The 18,810-nt window shown below is 54.3% G+C and overlaps 1 protein-coding gene and 2 long non-coding RNA genes across 9 annotated transcripts in view; 1 reads left to right on the forward strand and 2 right to left on the reverse strand.

Annotated features, from left to right (window-relative positions):
• LOC131812549 (uncharacterized) overlaps positions 1-4,379 on the reverse strand; it is a 6,445-nt gene extending 2,066 nt beyond the window's left edge. The window contains exons 1-2 of the long non-coding RNA XR_009346394.1: positions 3,248-4,379; positions 2,689-2,997 (exon numbers count right to left, since the gene is read on the reverse strand). This is a non-coding gene — a long non-coding RNA (uncharacterized LOC131812549). The remainder of the gene's footprint in view (positions 1-2,688; positions 2,998-3,247) is intronic.
• On the forward strand, positions 624-16,462 carry LOC131812548 (uncharacterized). 2 transcript variants are annotated; one of them, XR_009346393.1, is made up of 3 exons: positions 624-1,747; positions 6,817-10,215; positions 11,670-16,462. It is a non-coding gene; the product is annotated as an uncharacterized LOC131812548 (long non-coding RNA). The 2 variants fall into 2 exon arrangements; XR_009346392.1 differs by having other exon boundaries at positions 7,137-10,215.
• The window catches only part of NUP214 (nucleoporin 214), a 101,857-nt gene continuing 98,327 nt past the window's right edge, over positions 15,281-18,810 (reverse strand). For all 6 annotated transcript variants that reach the window (XM_059142235.1, XM_059142234.1, XM_059142232.1 and 3 more), the window contains 3 exons: positions 17,861-18,000; positions 17,007-17,031; positions 15,281-16,492 (listed from right to left, as the gene is read on the reverse strand). In XM_059142235.1, coding sequence (XP_058998218.1) covers positions 16,459-16,492; positions 17,007-17,031; positions 17,861-18,000 — 199 coding nt within the window. In that variant the 3' untranslated portion in view covers positions 15,281-16,458. The remainder of the gene's footprint in view (positions 16,493-17,006; positions 17,032-17,860; positions 18,001-18,810) is intronic.

Below are 18,810 nucleotides of genomic sequence, written 5' to 3' on the forward strand. Positions count from 1 at the left end.
ACCTGCTGGGAGATCGCTTGGTGGGAACCGCACAGAGGCCATGGCTGGAGGTGCTCGCAGGTCTGGGGACATTTCTATCGGCCCCCCAGGTGCTTTTTTAGCTCCTGCTTGATTTCTCTCTTGGTCATCATCTGTCCTGCCCGGCGGGGCCCAAAGACAGGGCTTCCCACCTGGCTGGGGTCCGGGCTTTGGATTAGGGCAAATATTGGACGTAGGAACAGGTTACTGTGCACACACAGCATCCAAATGAACCCACCCCAAACCCTTACCCCATAACCAAGTCTGGCAAAGACACATACGCAGAGCCCGCTCCAGGTCTCGAGGGCCCTTCCTGCCCCCACTGAGTGCATATGACAATAAAACGGGAACTTTCATAGATGAGGAAACTGGCCCTTAGAAGGGGCCGCGGGACAGGCTAGAGGTCATTCAGCTGGGAGGTTGCAGAACTGGGCGGGTTTCAAACAGCCATCTTTGACCTTGCTGGGTCACTGCCTTTTGGCTACACCAGCCACCCCCCTCCACACTCCGCATCTACCAGCCTGCCCGTCTCCGCTCCTCTGGGACTGCCACGCGGAAGGCCCCTAGCCTAGGGCTGAACGCCAGTCGGCAGCAGGCTCGCTGACACAGGAAGATGAAAACTATTAAATGCAGGAAAACCCATCTGAGCGAGTGAGCTCCGTCTCTGTGCCCGTGTCCAGAGAGGCCAACCTGCGCCACCGACATGGGCCCAGGCAGAGCCTTTTGCTCTGCTCTGTGCAGAATGGAAGGCAGAGACCGGATTCATTCCTGCACCGGCCTGAGCCCAATTTAGCTTTAAGGGCCGCTGTCCTGCTTCATAGTTTACGGTCCCTTTTTAATCAGACAGATGATGGGCGGCGGCGCTGGGTATTTGCAGCAAGTGAGACGCAGTTAGAAACCCTGCGCTATTCCTGGCTGCCACTTGTCTTGCTGAGTGAGGTCGGCTGGTTGCCTGACCTCACATGCCTGCGTTTCCTGATCGACAAGCCAGGACACGCACACCTCGCTCAACCTCCCATCCAGCAATGCGAGGCAGCTGCGAACCCTGCCCGCAGGGCTGCCCGAGGGCGACCGTACTGGATCAGGGCTTTGGCGAGAGATCGGAGACACCCCTCCTTCCATACAGTGACCAGACGACTGGCCTGATTATCAGGACCATTAGACCCTCACTGAATGCATACTGGTGCCGGCCAGCCGGCCAAACAAGAGGATTTCCATGCAGTTTCCACGGCTGTATCGAGCCAGCGCTCGCACACTGAGCAGCTCACCCATTTAAAATGCACTGTCTGTTGGGGTGTAGCATATACACAGTTGCATGGCCAGTACCCCAGTCAATTCTGGAATGTTTGCATCACCTCAAAGGGGAACCCTGCACCCACCAGGTATCATCATCCCCAAAGCCCCAGCCCTAAGCCACTGTCAATCTCCTTCCTGTCTCCATCCATGGCCCTACCCGGGACAGTTTGTGGGAATGGAGTCTGAGCCTGGTGCCTGTCCTTCAGCTCAGTGTTTTCAGGGCTTCCCCTCTGCCGTGGCACCTCATCTTTGACATGTGTATGTACTTCCGACCATCTCCTCTACGGGGCCCTTTGACCGGCGCAGGAGAAGCCGCGGCTCGGAGCTTACCGCCCCCGGCAGGAAGTGGTCTGTGACCATGAGTCTGCGGGGGACTGACTGGTCTGGAGGGTCGGAAGTGGGTCCCGGAGGATGGCTGGCTTCTGGGGACACAGTGAGTATGAGAGAAATTTGACCTATTAATGCTGGAAAGGCCCTGAAACTCAGTTTCCTCATCGGCAAGATGGGGCTATGGTGCTCTCCTCGTGGGGAGGGAGGACTCCAGGGGACTGGCAAGCCCGGGTCTTAGCCCAAGGCCACAGCTGTTAGCTGTTATTGACCTTGTGACCAGATGTTAAAAAAACTTTTTCCGGGGCACCTGGGTGGCTCAGTGGGTTAAAGCCTCTGCCTTCGGCTCAGGTCATGATCTCAGGGGCCTGGGATCGAGCCCCTCATCGGGCTCTCTGCTCAGCGGGGAGCCTGCTTCCTCCTCTCTCTCTCTGCCTGCCTCTCTGTGTGCTCGTGATCTCTCTCTCTCTGTCAAATGAATTAAAAAAAAAAAAAAAGAAAAAGATTTTTTTCCACCCCAGGCTGCATGTGCCGTGGGACCGAGGGGCACTGTGGCCAGCCTTGGTCCCATCCCCGCTCAGGTGTGGAAGCGGGTGGGGGGGGGCGAGGCAGGGAAAGGCCGCCCGACAGGGACTGTTGATGCCCCAAGCACTCCCGTGGGGGCTGCTTCACGCCAGCCCCTGCCCGAGCTGACAGTCTGGGCCAGCCCAGCTGTGCGTGGGCTCGGCCTCTCCCACCAGGTGCTTAAGGCTCAGTGAACGTTTATCTCAATCTCTGCTGTTGGAAACAATCCGGAAGAGCTTAGAGGTGCGGTCCCCGAGTCACTGCTATCTCCACCGCCGGCCACCTTGGCTTGACGGTTACTCTGAACATCAGCAGCGTTCTTAACTGGTCTATTATTTATCATGACTTGTGAAAAGACACTGGCAGAATTGACCTTGGTAACCATGTTTCAGCGTGCAACGCTGTGCCGTTCACACCCGGTGGGCCACCGTCCTCCCCCTCCGTCTCTGGAACTTTGTCCTCTCGTATGACGGGAACACTCACCGCACAGCCGCTTTCCTCTCCCAGCACCCCGGTGGACGCCTTTCTACTTTCTCCCTCTGGATCTGACGACTCTAGGCGCCTCCTATCAGTGGACTCGCAACTTGTCTTGTGACCGCTTTACTTCCCCGCACGTCAGGTCCTCAAGGGTCCCCCAGTGTGCCGTGTGTCACAGTGTGCTTCCTTTCCAAGGCCGGCTACGACTCTCAAGGCATGTCCGTCTGAGGCCGTGGGTCTCGACGCCCCAGAGGCCTCATACAGCCTGGCCCCTGCTGCTCATGGCGAGTCCCCGTAGGCCAGCCAGTTACAGAGCTGCGTGAGAGAGAACATGTGTGGGTCATTTGGGAAGACTTCCCTCCCTACTGGTTAAAATAATAAAATTCCAAGTGCTTAAAGAGATGAACTTTTCTCATCTGGAAAATTCACTTATCTGGAAAACGCTCTTTTCCATAAAATGAAGTTATTTCCGGGCACGAGTAAGGAGGCAGGAGGAGGAGGCAGCGTTCTGGGAGGTGTTGTAGGGCCGCTGGATTTAAGGGTGGGCCTGGAAAAGGTTCTTTACCGTATCCTCGGGGGCGGCTGTAAACTCGGGCTTCCCCAGTCCTTTATTCCGGATGCGGCTCTTCCAGAGATGTGGCCGGGAGCAGGAGGGGGACCCAGAGGCTGCGCGGCCAGGGCGCTTCCCCTTGGCCACCAGCTGATGTCCCCGCGAGTTACTGAGGCACCTGCCCTGCTGTTCTGTGATCACTTTGTGAGGCTGCAGGTCTGGCCGTCGGCCATGGAAAATGAACTCTCTTTGGGACTTCTTCTGGAGCCTAGTGAGGAGTTCTGCACCTCGGGGCCTCGGAGAATACACCTGGCAGCTGGCGAGGTCTGGGCCCCGGGCACCAGGCTTTCACTGCAGAGCACGGACTGAGCCGCTAACACAGCACTTCGGGGGTTGCTACGGGTGAGGCGAAGGGATCTCCCTGTACACAGCCTGCCGCTTCCTGTAAAGGTGAGCGAGGGGAGGCTGCCGCGGCCTCTGCAGCTGCCCTCTTCACAGAGGGCACCACACCACAGTGACTCTGCCGCCGGGACCGGTTCTGTCTCCTTCCGATGCACGAGGGGATTCCTACCCCCAGCTCCCAAGAAGCTGCTGATCCGATAGGAATGACGGTGTGAGAAGTCGTGGTGGGCTGCCGTATCGAGGGAGCCTAGAAAGCTCTGAATCCTGCCCGCTTCCTGTGTAGCTGGACGGGGGTCGTGAAATCCAGCCTGAGAACCCAGAGAGATGGGTCCTGCGGAGAATTTCCCCCGAACTGCCTCTTCACATTTGTAAACAATCAGTCATATAGGTGCGGATCTATTTCTGGACGGCTTTGCATAACTTGATCTCTTCATCTTGACAATATCACGTGGTCCTAAATACTGTAGCCTCATACCGCGTCCTCCAACTTTGTTTTTCTTCTTTGAGGTTGTTTTGGTTCTTCCGGGTCCTTTGCATTTCCACAGGAAATTCAGAAGCAGCTACGAAAACAAAAACAAAAACAAAGATCGTGTTCATATTACCTGTGAATGAAGTTTAATTTCTTCCTTTCTAATCTAGATCCCTTTTAAAAAAAGATTTTATTTGCTTATGAGAGAGAGAGACAGAGAGACAGAGATAGTGAGAGAGAGCACAAGCAGGGGGAGTGGGAGCGGGAGAAGCAGGCTCCCCATTGAGCAAGGAGCCTGACAGAGGGGCTCGATCCCAGGACCCTGGGATCATGACCTGAGCCAAAGGCAGATGCTTAACCGTCTAAGCCACCCAGGTGCCCATCTGGATGCCTTTTATTTATTTTTCTTGCCTTGGCACATTGGCTAGCTCTTCCTGTGCAGTGCTGGAAAGATAGGAGCAGTGACAGCAGCCATTCTTGGCTGGCTTGGCTTCTGGCATTCTTGAGCCATCACGTGTGACGGCAACAGTAGGATCTTCCCAGGTGCTTTTCATCGGGCCAAGAAAATCCCCTTCCCCTTCTGTTTTGCCAAGAGTTTGTCAGGAACAAACACTGGATTTTATCAAATGACTTTTCTGTATCTATCGAGATGATCATTTTTTTTCTTACTCTGTTAATGTGGTGAATTGTACTGATTGATTTTCAAATGTTAAACCAATCTTGAGTTGCTAGAATAAATCCTACTTGGTCATTATGCATACACTTTTTATACAGTACTGGATCAGATGACTAAACTTTTAAGAATTCTTACATCTAGGGGCACCTGGATGGCTCAGTCGGTTAAGCATCTTTTTTTTTTTTTTTTTTTTTTAAGATTTTTATTCATTTACTTGAGAGAGAGCGAGAGCACACAAGCAGGGGGCAGAGGCAGAGGGAGAGGGAGAGGTAGATTCCCCGCTGAGCAGAGAGCCCGTTGCGGGGCTCGATCCCCGGACCTGAGATCATGGCCTGAGCTGAAGGCAGATGCTTAATGACTGAGCCACCCAGGTGCCCCATTCCCTTTAATTTTCTGGAACAGTTTGTGTGTCATTGTATTATTCCTTCCTTAAATACTCAGTAGAACTCACTGGGGAAGCTATTTGGATCTAGAATTTATTTTATGGGAAAATTTTGGTAAATTCAATTTCTTTAATCACTGTAGGGTTCTTTCTCTGTTCCTTCTTGAGTGAACTTTGATGATTTGTGCTTTTCAAGAAAATTGTCTACTTCATCTAAGTTGAAGAAACGAGTAAGGATATTCAGAATATCCTGATTATCACTTTAATACCTGAAGAATTTGTAAGGATGTCAGCTTTCTCATCACTGACATTAGTAACTTGTGTCTTCTCCTTTTCCCGATTAGTCCGTCTAGAGGTTTATTAACTGATTTTTTTTCAAAGAACAGTTTCACTTATTTTTCTTGTCTTATTTTGTATCATTTTGGCTCTGTTCTTTATTATTTCCTTTTTCATTTACTTTTCTTTTTCTGGTTTCTTAGACTGGTTTCTTCTTTTGGAAAATACAGGGGTTGGGGCGCCCGGGTGGCTCAGTCGGTTGGGTGTCCAACTCTTGGTTTCGGCTCAGGTCATGGTGTTTGTTATTGTCTCAAGAGACTTGAAAAATCCCTTCCAAAGTCTTCAGACTTACCCATGGAGATACAATTTCTGATGTCCTTCAAATTTCCCCCTCCACCTCTCCTCTCTTTTTCGGGAACTTGCATTTACACATATTATTCAGCTGCTTGAAGTTATCCCCGTTGGCTGGTGCTCTGTTCCAACCTTTTCGGTCTTCTCGCTTTGTGTGGTTTACTTTGGGCATTTCTATTGCTAAAGTCTTTGATCTCACTAGTTCTTTCCTCTGAAGTGGACAACATCTTCTTAGTCTGACCCGGAAGATTCCCATCTCAGACATGACAGTTTTCACCTCGAGTTTGATTTTGGTTCTTTCTATGCTAGGATGTAACGTGTGTGGTCTTTCTTCTAGCTTCTTGAACACAGACTACAGTTTTAATCATGGCTTCGAAGTTCTTGACTACTAATTTTATCATCTGTGTCACTTCTGGACCAATTTCAGCTATTTGATTTTTCTTATTATTATAGACCATATTTCTCTACTTTTTGCATACTTGATTTTTTAAAAATGATTTTATTGGAGAGAGAGAATGGATGAGAGAGAGAACAAGCACATGAGGAGGGGAGGGACAGAGGCAGAGAAGCAGACTCCCCACTGAGCAGGGAGCCCAATGTGGGGCTCTATCCCAGGACTCTGGGATCATGATCTGAACCAAAGGCAGACACTTAACCTACTGAGCCACCCAGGCCCACCTCATACTTGGTAATTTTTGATCGGGTGCTGAAAACCATGAAATTGCTCTTGTTTGGTACTGGGTATTTTTGTATTGCAGTAAGTTTCTTGAACTTATTCTGGGATCTAATGTGGAAATAGTCTGATTCATTTGGGTCTTGCTTCTGAGCTTTGTTAGATGGGATCAGAGTGGCATTTTGTTCAGGACTCATTTTTCCCTGCTACTGAGGCAAAACCCTTGTGAGGACTCAATCCCAATGCTGGGTGAATTATGAGGATTTCCGCACTGGCTGGCAGGAAACAGGACCGTTTTCTGCCCTAGAGCTCTGGGGATTCCGCCTCTAACCCTTTCACGCTGCTGTTTCTCCAGACGCAGGCTCTCCTCAGATGTGCTCACTGATCGCTACTTGGCCAGTGCGCGAGACCTCTCTGCAGAGCCAGAGGCCGGAGTCCGTGCCCGGCGGGCCTCTCCTCCCCCTCTGATCCCTCGCCTTGTGAACTCAGGGAGACCGCTGGGCTCCAGCTGGACTCTCCTTCCCTGTGCTGGTCTGGAAATGTTCTCTAGGCAGGAAACGGGAGCAACTACAGGGCTTATCCCATTTGTTTCTAGAATCTCAGGGGTCACTCTCCTTTGCTGCCTGATGTCAACCGTCTTGAGAACTTGTGTGACTGAATTTTTACTTGTTTCAGAAAAGAGGGCAAACCCAGTATCTATGAATTCATCTTGCTGGAAACAGAAAAGCTCATCTTCGTGTACTTGGGAACGAAACAATCTGTGGGCCAGTGCTACCTATTTCTGCATTTTCTAGAGGAAGAGAACTCAGAAATAACCAAGTTAGAGGAATCAACTGATTTAAAAAAAAAAAAACAAAAAACGGTATGACTGCAGCAATTTCACAGGAACATAACGATGACTAAAGAGAAAAGCAACAGCCATTCTCCGATTCATTAATTCATCCAGGGGCGGCAACTGGAAACCATGACCCACTCAAGGCAACAGAGATGCCTGCAGAAAAACCAAACGCGGCCCTCCCTCCCACGGCAGGGGCCCCAAGCTCTCCTGACAGGCGCTCCCCCAGAAGCACCCCAGGTTGCCAAAAATTGCACAGTGGCCAAGCATCTCAACGGGGCCTTAGAATTCCCCACAGACTTCCCCCACGCTTTCAACCGGGGGAGAGCCACACTGGGTAGCCCTTTCTAACTCAGCAGGTCACTTTCCTTACATGTGAAAGAATCTGTGTTGAAGGAGAGACTTTCGTGTTTGGATCCACAGACGCTTAGAGAGAATGCTGCGCATTGGCTTGGGCTCTTGGTCCCTAAGAAGCAGCCCTGACGCCAGTAGCTGAGGTTCAGACTGAGGGTTCGGCTTTAAGGTCTCTGTCTTCTTCTCTAGCCCTTTGCCCTCTCGTATCTCTCAAAGCTTATGTTAACACGGGGGACAAACAACGATGACGACAGACAGAAACCCCACAATCGGAGTCATTATTCGACAGTGTGAGTAAACCTGCAGAAGGTAATGGATCGCCTTATCACAGGTCCCCAAGGTCCTGTTTCCTGTTACGAGGCAGCTAAGCCAAGTGTATCTCGAATATTCTAGTCGATCTTGACAGAAGCTCAGCTGTAAGACAAAATGAACATCTTTGATTAAGAATCTAATTGGAAATTAAATTGGCTTTTAGATTAGGACAGCTTGTCTACTCGGGGACGCTACTCTCACGGCCTGGCCAAGATTACATGGCCAATGAACAGAGCCAAGCCCTCTCTCACTCCCGACCACCCCATCTCCTCAATTTGGTATAAAATACTCTTTATAAGCAAGATAAGTCACTGGAAAGAAAAATGAGTTGCAGAGAAGCCCAAGGTGCATTCTGATTTTATGCCTAAGGGGCAAGCGGATGGACGCCGTGATGAAAAGGCTCAACTCTACAATAAAAATCCGACTAGAAGCTTCCTCAGAGGCAGGGTTTGAATTTCTGTGTACCATCGGCAGGTTCCCATTTCAGGCCCAGTGCATTTTGAGACCTTGCTTTAACATGGATTGCTGAAAAGTGAAATCTCACCTCCCCACAGGCGCCATTCTATCAGGAAAATGGCACAGGGAGGACATTATGGACAGCCAAAGACAATTAGCGACGGATCTTGGTAAACAGTTGGAGGCGGGAGGAGACAGGCCCTGCCTGGTTTGCCCCTTAGAGCCACAGGCCCCATTTTCTGAGGCCAAGCAAAAGCCTCCAACAGCGCATGCATTCCTGCTACTCCCAGGCCTTTGGAGACCACAGGGACGCACGTCTGCCGGATCCCCGTCATGTGACTTCCAATCATTGATTTCTATGGCTGAGTATATGAAGATAAAACTATTTACCGCCATGAGTCTGGGTGTTTTTCTTATCTAGAGAACATACACAAGCTGACCCATCAGGCATATCTTTTCTAAGTTGTAACGTTCTGAGAACGATTATACCTCCGGCCAGCCCTTTCATTCGTTTGGGAGCATGACGAGCTCACAGAGCAAGTGACTCGCATCTTGCAACAGACGCCATTTCAGCTCCTCGACTGTCGCCACACACTGACGAGTGTTAAGAATCCGTGTGTGCAGTAAAAGAGAAACAGGTCAAGGATGGGGAACTTCACACTCTGCTGTCACTCCCATAAATGAGGATGATGAAAGCACTACCAGCTTTATACACAATGTCTCATTTAACTCTCAGCAAATCTGGATGAATTATCACTCACCCTCTGTACGGAGGACGGAACTCTGAGCAACAACAGCTCAGAGAGGTGAAGCGACTTGTCTGAAGTCACACAGCTGGGGTGGGATTCCAGTGCACACAGTAGCCATGATCTTAACCAATAAACCCTACTTGCTGGAATGACTCACTTCTGTCTCGACTCCCTTCTGTGTTCAAGGAATGGAATTCAAACGGGATAATCTCCAGCTAGGCTAGAAATGCTAGGCTCCTATGGTCCCCTCGTGGGCCAGCTTTGCTGCGTAATAGGGCCACAGAAGGAGCCGCCTCCTCCTGGAACACACATCTGACAGCCAGCCATACCCTTGGTGAGAGACGGGCCTGCACGGCAAGTACATGGCTGGGACAGCCAGAACCAGCGCGCAAAAGGAGAAAGCATGACGTGTCTGCTATGGCGACGGTGTCCCGGCAGGGGACAGGCACGCAGGCGGTAGGAGACGTCAGTATAGGTTTCTGGATGGTGACCACTGGTCCCACCATCTGTGGTGCTGACAACTGCGTGGTAGTCCGAGCACCACTCGGCTTGGAAGGCTCTGAGATGACGTTTATTCCTGTTTCCAGAATGGCTCCAAATGAGAAAAGACGACCCCACAGACCAGAGTCAGGGGTCAGCCAGGCCAGATGCCTGAGGCCCTCATGTGGGGAGAAGGCTCCAGAGCCTAATTTAGCTCCGAACGATTGTTGCTACTTGATAAACAGCCTGGGCTCCCTTAGGCCTTGGGCAAGAGGGGTTCAGGCCGCGCTGTCCCATCGCCCGTATGTAGAACCTTGAAAATCATTATAGCAGTTTCATTTCCCTACTGGGGTACATCTTGTTCCCTAAAACAGAAAACGAAAGTGATTTAAAAGCAAACATCTCAAGACTTGCGAATTCGAAATGCTTCTGAAAATTCTGGCTGGTGACAAGCCGTTCCATCAGCTCATGCAGCCCCTCTGTCAGCGCAGCCGGGGACTCCAGATCGGCCCGCCAGCCCCCTCTGCTCCTCCCGCACCCCCAGGGCTGGCCGGGAAGCTCTGGGTTGGTAAGATTAGCAAGGGCAGGGCCAGAGAGGGCTTTGGGTGCGGTGGGAGCCGCGTGGCTCCCTGTCCTCCCCGCAGGGACAGAAACCTGCGGCCTGAACGATTGGGCGGGGGGGGGTCCAGGGGCTCCTTTCCCTGGAGCCAGCCCTGCACTCTCCTGGGCCAGGAAGGGGCTGAGAGGAGAAACAAGGCCACGGGGTCTTTCTGCCGTAGGCCCTGCCTTTCCTTTGGGAGGGACGTGAGTGCTGCTGGTCAGCTCTGGGAATGATGAAAACTCACGGGTGCATTCCCCGGGGCAGGGCGGGCTGGGGCTCCTCTTCGAGACATCTGGTGGCTTTGGCAGGTACTGCCCTTCGCCTTGTGCCACCTGCCTCTTGAGGCGGGTAGGATCTGCCCCATCTGAGTCTGGGCCCAATGACACATGGTTGCCACTGGTAAGAGTCAGAGAGCCTCACACGTGGGTGTCCCTGTGTCGGGTCTGTGTTTGTCGTCCCCGGAGTGCCACAGAGAGCTGCTCCTGCTCCAGCCCCCAGCTAGAGCCCTCCTGGGGTGAGGGCCGGCAGGTGCTCCGGTTGGCTCGGGCAGAGAGCACTGGAACCAGCCCGAGGCCATGATCTCCTTCTGCCCTTGCTGTGCAGTCCTGGGGTGGTAGGCTTTTGACCGGCCCCCGACCCGTGTCGTCGCCTGCTAGGGTCTGGCCACAGAGCGAGTCCCAGCCTCTGTCTGGGGAAGCCAGTGCCTGACTCGTGCTGTCTGGGCGCTGACGAGCAGAAAGACAAGGCGGACATGGTCCCTGCCCTCCAGGAACTGACTTTAGGAGGAAGGGAGGCAGAGGACAGGCTAGATAAACAAATCTGGCGACCGAGGACACACATAATAGTAATTGTGACCCATGCCTTGCCACAGCACAGTCGGCCACGAGAAGATGAGTGCAGCGGCTGTACCCGAGCAGGGCGGCCACGGGGGGGACAGTGGGATGATTTCACCTGAGCCCTGTGGGCGAGTGGGCATGGCGGGATGACACGCTGCTGCGGAAACCAAGTGTGGAAGCTCCCGAGGTGGGAAAGTTGGCAGGCCGTCTCAAGAACAGAGAGTGTGCAGAGGGGCCCTGGGAGTTAGGAGGGCAGAGAGGAGAGACGAGGGGGTGGGCGAGGTAGGAGGAACCAGACAAGGTCGGAGGGACCAGACGTGGGACCTGCCACCGAGAGTGAGGACTCCGGATGGAAGGCTGGGCCAAACTGGTTCGGTGGACACTGTCCCCGGGAAAGGCAGGCAGTAACACCTCTCCTGTGTTCTCCCAGCCCAAGGCCAGCTGGGCCAGCAAAGGGAGATCGGGCAGGGGCCGTGCTGGGGGCGGGGGGGGGACACCGTGATGGGACGGGGCCTGGCTCGCTGCCACGTGCTGCTGTGGGCTCCTGCCTGCGTCCCCCTCCGACACCGGACTCTCTCACTGCAGCTGGTGATCTAGGGTCGAAAACAATGTGGAGAATCTCCGGCCACGGCTGTGGAATGGACAGGATTCTATTTATAAGCAGAGAGGGGCTGAACAATGGAGCAACTGCCGCCTCGGTGGGTCTGTAGCCTGACCTCCTGTGAGACTCTGGAAAGCCTCAAAGCCAGACCCCGGAAGAGATGGCACAGGAAGGAGGCGATTAGACCGCTCAAGGTCATGAAGCCAGCTGCTTCCTCCACGGTCCGACCACCTTCATCAGAGAACAGCTAGTAAGCCCCCATCTGCCGCTGGTGCACACCAACATGAGCTGAACAGATCCAGCCTCTGCCCCGCCTCCCTCCCGGGGGTGCCGTTTAGGTGGTGATCACGTACCAGGCTGGAGGCAGCAGAATGGGGGCAGGGAACCACACGATGGGCAGAACGTCTGTCATGGTTCACGTCCAAGGCCGGCTCACGTGCACGGGGCAGGCTGGACAGGTGCAGGCCAGTGTCCCTGGCACAAGCAGGCCGGTATTTCTTCTGAAATGATGACTCTGTTGGGGGAGAAAAGTTGTGAGAGACAACGGTGGATGGCCCAGGGCTAGCAGAGGGCGGGGGCCTGTGCTGCCAGGCTGGGCAGGGGGCCCTGCCCGGGTTCCCTCTGACAATCAACACCTGGTTTAAGACTCAGCAAATGGCTTACTCGCTGGGCTTCATGCTGTCCTCTAGAAGACGTGGGTCACAGTAGCTAGCTTGTAGATTAAACGTGAAACTGTCCGTGAAGTGCTTAGGACAGATAGTACCTGGCACACTGTAATTCTCCAGGGAATTATCGCTACTATTATAACTGCATAGGAGAGAGGAATGTGTGTTAGAAACACAAGCCACAGGAAGTAAGTTACGCTCCTGTCCAGTGACACCAGCAGTGAAGCAGCTGCCAGCACGAGCCCTGGGGAATCCGGGTGCAGCAGAGAAGTTCCATGGTCAGAAAGACTGGGCAATGGCCAACTACTTCATCTTCCTGGTTTACAAAGCAGATTTGCATATTAAAGGCTCAAAAGAGGCCTTCAATATGAAAATGTTACATTTTGCTCTGTTCATTCTTCTCTGCAACTTAGCGGACCACAGAGCCCTTTGTTTTGGCTGAACACGAACCTCTCCCAGGAATCATTTCAAACACAGAGATTTGGGGTCCAAAACAGTCCCCGTTGTAACGGCTTGTTTCCACACACGAGCGAGGCAAGAGGAGACCAGCCAGGGAGAACGAGGGGAGATGGGAGAGAGGGAGTCCCCTGCCCCTGCTTTCCACGCGGTGGGCAGCACGGAAAAGGAACAGGAGCGTAGGAATCCGCAGGCGCTCAGAGGTGTTCTGGGAGACGGTGAGTGGGGCCCTTGGGATGACAAGGCCGGAGGGAAGGCAGAGACTGAGACCCAAGCTCGGGAGGGTGTGGGGGCACGGGTCCTCCTCCCCTACCACCCTGTCACAGCCGGCTCCGCGGAGGCATCGGGGAGGACCCGCGCCAGGAGGCAGGGTGAGGGCAAGGCAGGTACTCCCACCCTCCCTGCCGGACAGAGGCGGTGTTCGGGAGCTGACAGCCCACCTGCGCTGCAATATAGATCTGTATCTATGGATACATACACACAGAGTAGATGGCCCGACGAGCAGCCGAAATGGAAAATGCGTGTCCCTCGTTGACAATTCGGAGACCCCTTACCTTGGATTAATGGAAAAAAAAAACAAAAACAAAACAAAACACGTCCTTGGGAGTGAGATTCTCTTTCAGATGCTCCCCTGGAGGGGAAAATATTTCTGGTTATTGCACTTAAAAGGTTTCTCAAAATGTGGCCCACAGACCCCCTGTGAAGGGCCCAAGTCCGCTCTCTGATCAGAACCCCAAATGAAAGTCAAGCACAGCTGTGTTAGCTTCGTGAGGTGGGAGGCGAGCCGTCACCCCGTGGGGCCCTGTGTTGGGATGACAAGGGGCTCGACTGCCATGTGGAAGGTACGCCCCCACTCCAAACCCGGAGAGCTGAATTGGGAATCCGAACTCTACCCTGGAGGTGGGGCAGGGTCCTGCGGCCTTCCCATCTCCATTGCCACCAAGAGAAAGGCCCTCAAGGACTCCAGGAGGCGATGGACCTTGCCTACTTCTGGTGACAGAGCCCATGAGGGTTAGGATCAGGTCAGCCTAGAGGTCCATACTCTTCCTGCAGCGCTGAAGACCTGATCTAGAAACTTCTCTGGAGGTTGCCAGAGTGGAGAGCAAAGCTGAGGGCAAGCACCAGGTGCTCATGCTAACAGGCAGGAGGACACCGAGGGGACCTCCGCCTCAGGTTTCGGGGGCTTCCCAGCCACATCAACATGCAAGGGACTTGCACGCACACCTATTTTGTCATCCGGGTTCTTCTGTCCCTGAGAAACCCGTTTTCTGGCCTCTTATCGTGTTGCCATCTGAAGCACCAATTACGAACACAGGACATCTGTGTGTGGAAAAGCCAAACAAAACACAACCTCACTCATTAAACTGTCTTCCCCTTTTCCTTCCTGCCTCTCCCGCGCCACACCAGCAGAAAGAGAAACCAGGCCAGTGAGCTGCCTACCTACTGGCGCAGCTGAGCGCGCGGGCCTCCTCCCGGGCCCCTCGTGGGGACCCGGGCCCACGCGCCAGCCCCGCTTCAGGAAGGGCTCATGCCTGGGAGCTCGGCTTTCAGGGGATGCTCGGAGACGACCCCGGCCATCTACCAGTGTAACGGAGCCCTGGAAAGGGAGGCAGAGGGGCTGGGGCACTGGCAATGCATTTCCGGGGGCTGCTGCCTGCCAGCGAGCAGCAGGGGCGTGGTCAGGTCCGGCACAGCTGACAACGGAGATGTCACATGCCACCTCTACACTGGCTTAACGCAGAGAATTCGGGGTCAAGGGTTTAGGCCGAACCAGCTTCTATTTATAATAAAGAGCATCGAGGAGGGGGCAAACGGGACGGCAGGGGACTGGCTCGGTCTGGGTGCCCGCCGGCACGACGCTACGCTGAGGCAGAAGTCTGTGCTCAGCGCCTCGCCCCCGTGAGCGCGGGGCCTCCATTGGGAGCTCTTCCCAGGCAGCTGAGTGCTGCTGGCTCTAGATGGCCCCTGTGTGGGAGCTAAAGAGAGCGCAGGAGGGGGGAACAAGCCCCATGTCTGGCTGGGTGGGTGTCGTGGGGACTGTCCCCTGCCCCACAGCTGAGGAAGCCTCATGAGAGAGCAGGGGGAGACAGGCTCATTCCACAAGGACCCACATGGGTACGTGTTAAGCAGCTCAAGTCGAAGCTCTCCGAGAGGCAGATGCCCTGACAGAAGGCACAGACGGACCCCACTCCTTTCTCCTGCTGCACCAGGGACCTAAATCTGGTTTGGGGCCCAACAGTGACGCCGGCTGGCAATCCTCTTCTGAGGGGCCAGAAGAACCAGGAAGCTCATCGCCCTGGGATGTCCAGGCCCCATTTCAGGACCAAGTCCCGGTCTGCAGGACAGGGGTGTGGGGACCTGCACGTCACACCGAGGGTCCAGGCCAGTCTCGCAGAGGGGGACCAGCAGAGTGGGCTGTGGCGCTCTGGAAGCCAACGGAAGCAGTGAGACCACACTGGCTATCACGGGACAGATTCAATCACATGGAAAACTTTTATTAAAGCATTTTAAAATAGAACTTTCCAATATGTAAAACTCTGAACAGCCCTTCCTGACCCTCCCCTGCCATGACCTGAGCCAAATGCACCGTCGCATCCTGGCCCGACTGCGCCGAGAGGCCGTTCTTGCTTGTTGGCAACTGCTTAGGGCACCGCAGCCCTAAGCAGTGAAATCGCCCAGACCTGAAGGGTCCCGCGCTCCCCACTCCCCGCTGCGGACTGGACTGAAGCTGGGCTCCGCCCGCCACGCTGGCAAGCACGGGCTGAGGCGTCTGTGGCGTCTGTGGCGTCGGCCGCAGAGATGTTGCCTCGGCTCCCGGCCGCCCCGGGGTTATCTGCCCTGTGGTTAACAGACAGCGGACCAGGCCTGGTGACCAGTCGCTGTCACTGGAGATAAAGGCGCGCTTCTGCACCACGCCTCTCCAGAGTCGGAGAAATCAGCGGCGGGACATGCGGCCCCCAGAGCTAGACCAAGAAGACGAGCTGATGGGGCTCATCCAGGGGGCGGCAGCCCCATCATCGGGGCCCACGGGGCTCTTTTCCAGGCTTGGCTCACGGCTCCCTGTATCTTCCCTTTAGGTGCCATGAGCTCTTCTGAGACAGCTGATGCCCACATGCGGGGCTTCCCGGCCCTCTACTCAGTCGCCCAGGCTGGGGCCTGGAGGGTCCGGAGAGCCAAGAGCAGCAAGGACACGGAAAGGAGATTCCAAGTTACAGCCTCAAAAGTCTTGGGAGAAGCTCCTGCACGCCCTCTCCTTGCATCCGTCTCCGATGCTGCGGACACCTGGTGCCACCCTTGAAGACAAACACTGCCGGCGGGCGGAAGGCCAGGAAGGTTTCTCAGAGCCCCAGGCACGAGGAAACCTCTCTCCTAGGCGGTGACCTGACATAAGCCCCATGCGTTCAGCACGGGAACAGACCAGAGTTTAATAGTGGGGGACGGCGCGGGGTGGGGGGGGGCACGACAACCAACACGAAATAGGAAAGAAAACAAACAAGCGATCAGGCGTCACTAGAGTTTTGGTTTTTGCTGTTTCTTTCTGGGTATGTTTCAGGGCGAATGTTCACGGGCAAGGGCTGCTCCGGTGCAGCTCAGCGAGAGCAGCTGAGAATGCAGCTGGTCACAGGGACGGAAAGGAAACACCGACACCCACTCAGCTTCTCCAGCCACCGAAGCCCTGGACAGACCTGCAAGGAAGCGCCAGGAGAGGCGGGTCAGCGGCCGCTCTGAGGAAGGGCTCCGGGGCTCAAGCAGCTGCCTGGGCCAAGTTCGGGACTCTGAGTTTTGAGCGTGACACAGTTCCACACAGCACGGAACGAGGATCAAAATGCTAGACTTGGTGACGGGCCTGGAGACCCGTGGGCAGCACAAAGCTTCTGAGACACTACCAGGGATCTAAGGAACAGCATCTCTCAGGCCCCGCCCTCCAGCCTTTGCTCATCCGAAGGCACAGTCCTCTCTCTTACATGTGACCTTGGAGGAGGCCAGGCAGGGCACCTCCTGCTATATTCCTGTTCAGATCAGCAGGTCCATGAAACCCTAAACCTGCTGCTGAACCCCCATGCTTCCAGGACAAGCTTAGAAAAGGGGAAAAACAAACCAAATGTACAAAGAGAGCACAAGTTAGTGGTGTAACGTTTTCACATACCACATACTCCTCCCTCCTGATTTAATGGCTGAAAACTTGAGGTGGATACTTACGAGTTAGATGATCCAAAGCTGAATCCTGAAAAAATGGGAAGGGGGGAGTGAAATGAGCGCACACACACTGAGAGGCTGGGCGGGGGAGGGGTCCTGGCCGCACCACGTCCCTCCCTTCGCTCCCCGTGGAGAGCCCCGCCGCCCCCCACCTAAAGGCCAGGGGGGGACAGGGAAGGCGAGGGTTGGCATCTCGGGGTTCTCCCGCCCCGATGCCCACGGTGGGCAGCAGTCCATCCTGGCACAGTGCCTCCTGCTCAGCTGGCCCGGGGCCACACGGACCCTCGTTGTCACGGAATCGTATTTTTCTTTTCCCATCTACTTGCTGCTTCTCGGAGAAGCAAGATACTTGGGTTCTAGGCCCTGCTCTGTGGGCCACTCTCTGGCTCTTAGGGCAAATGAGCCCCATGGGGTATCTTCATCTGCAAAACGACGGTGCCTGACTTGTGCGCCTCATCAACGTATTGCAGAAATAAAAGCAAACATGCGCATTCCACTATCGGAAGAAGTGAGTGTGCAGCAGATCCAAGACATCTCATCTCTACATCTTACTGTTGGCATTTGCCGCCTTGGATTTTAAAACCAAGGTCTAGTAAGATGATGGTTATCTTGGGTTCTTGTCTTGAGAGAAAAATCAAGGCAGTCCTGCCTGTCTTTGGTAAGGAACGGCACAACGTTACACGTCTAATTAAAGCCTAAAAGAGCATTTTGTCTTTCACCCACTTTCAGCCTTCAGATTACTAAACTGAATCCCCAGGTAAAAATCACTCATTTCTTTGGGGTCAGGGGTGGGGGAAGGCATTTACTAAGGAGAAGGCAGGAGGCCTTCGGCGCGGGAACCATGTCTGGCCACCTACCTGCTCCACCAGATCCAAAGCCAGAGAATCCCCCGCTCTGGGCCCCGAAACCAGAAGTCTGCTGGGACAGTGATCCGAAAGTCGGAGCGTTCTGACTTGCGAGGGTGCCGAAGGATGTGGTGTTGCTGCTGCTCCCAAACCTGGGTCCCAGGGAGAAAGCAGTCGGTGGTTAGCCTGGCCACACAGACTCCTGCTGCCCCAAGGCCTTGGCCCAACCTGGTGGGGCTCAGGCTGCAAGCCACGCATGAGTCAAGGGGCCACGCCTGGCCTCTGGCCTCTCAGAGAGAACAGGCTGGAGCCCAGAGTGAATCTCAGCTTTGGGAGGGAGGACAGGAATGTGACAGGACAGCCAACCGGTCCAGGGTGTTGCTCCTCTCCACCGCCTGGAAATTCCAGCTCATCTGGAAATCGAGCAGCACTACATTTTTTGTTCCATCTCCAATAATTCTTGGATTTCATTCCATCATTTTCGCATTTCTCATCTATCGACAACCTCCTTCCCCCAGTTAGTTGTCCTGAGCTCCTCTCCAGATCTTGATTCTACTGACTTTTCATGACAAGTGAAGGGTCTTCGGGAGGCAGACCCTTGGAGCGGTCCTGACTGGTCCTGCTCTATTCCTGCCCCTGCTCCGGGCCTCTCACGAGCAGTGGGCGCTCCTCTGGGGCTGCCAGATATCCGCCAGATATCAGGGAACCGGGGAAAGGTGACGGGCTCTTCTGGAGGTCTCACACCCGAGTCCGTCCCTGTCAGCCCTCTTTGGCCAAACGGAACTAACCAGCCAGTGAGCTAACCTCCACAACCAAGGCAGAATATGACACTTTCCTACTAGAAAAGAAAATAGCAGGTTTCAAATAAATAAATAAAACCTCAAGATTCCCAGTCAACCCCAAACCCTCCCAGCCTGCGGCACCTGTGCTGGGCGGTCACTGGAGACATCAGTGTCTGTCAG

Source organism: Mustela lutreola, chromosome 12 (assembly GCF_030435805.1).
Source record: "Mustela lutreola isolate mMusLut2 chromosome 12, mMusLut2.pri, whole genome shotgun sequence".
NCBI lineage: Eukaryota > Metazoa > Chordata > Mammalia > Carnivora > Mustelidae > Mustela > Mustela lutreola.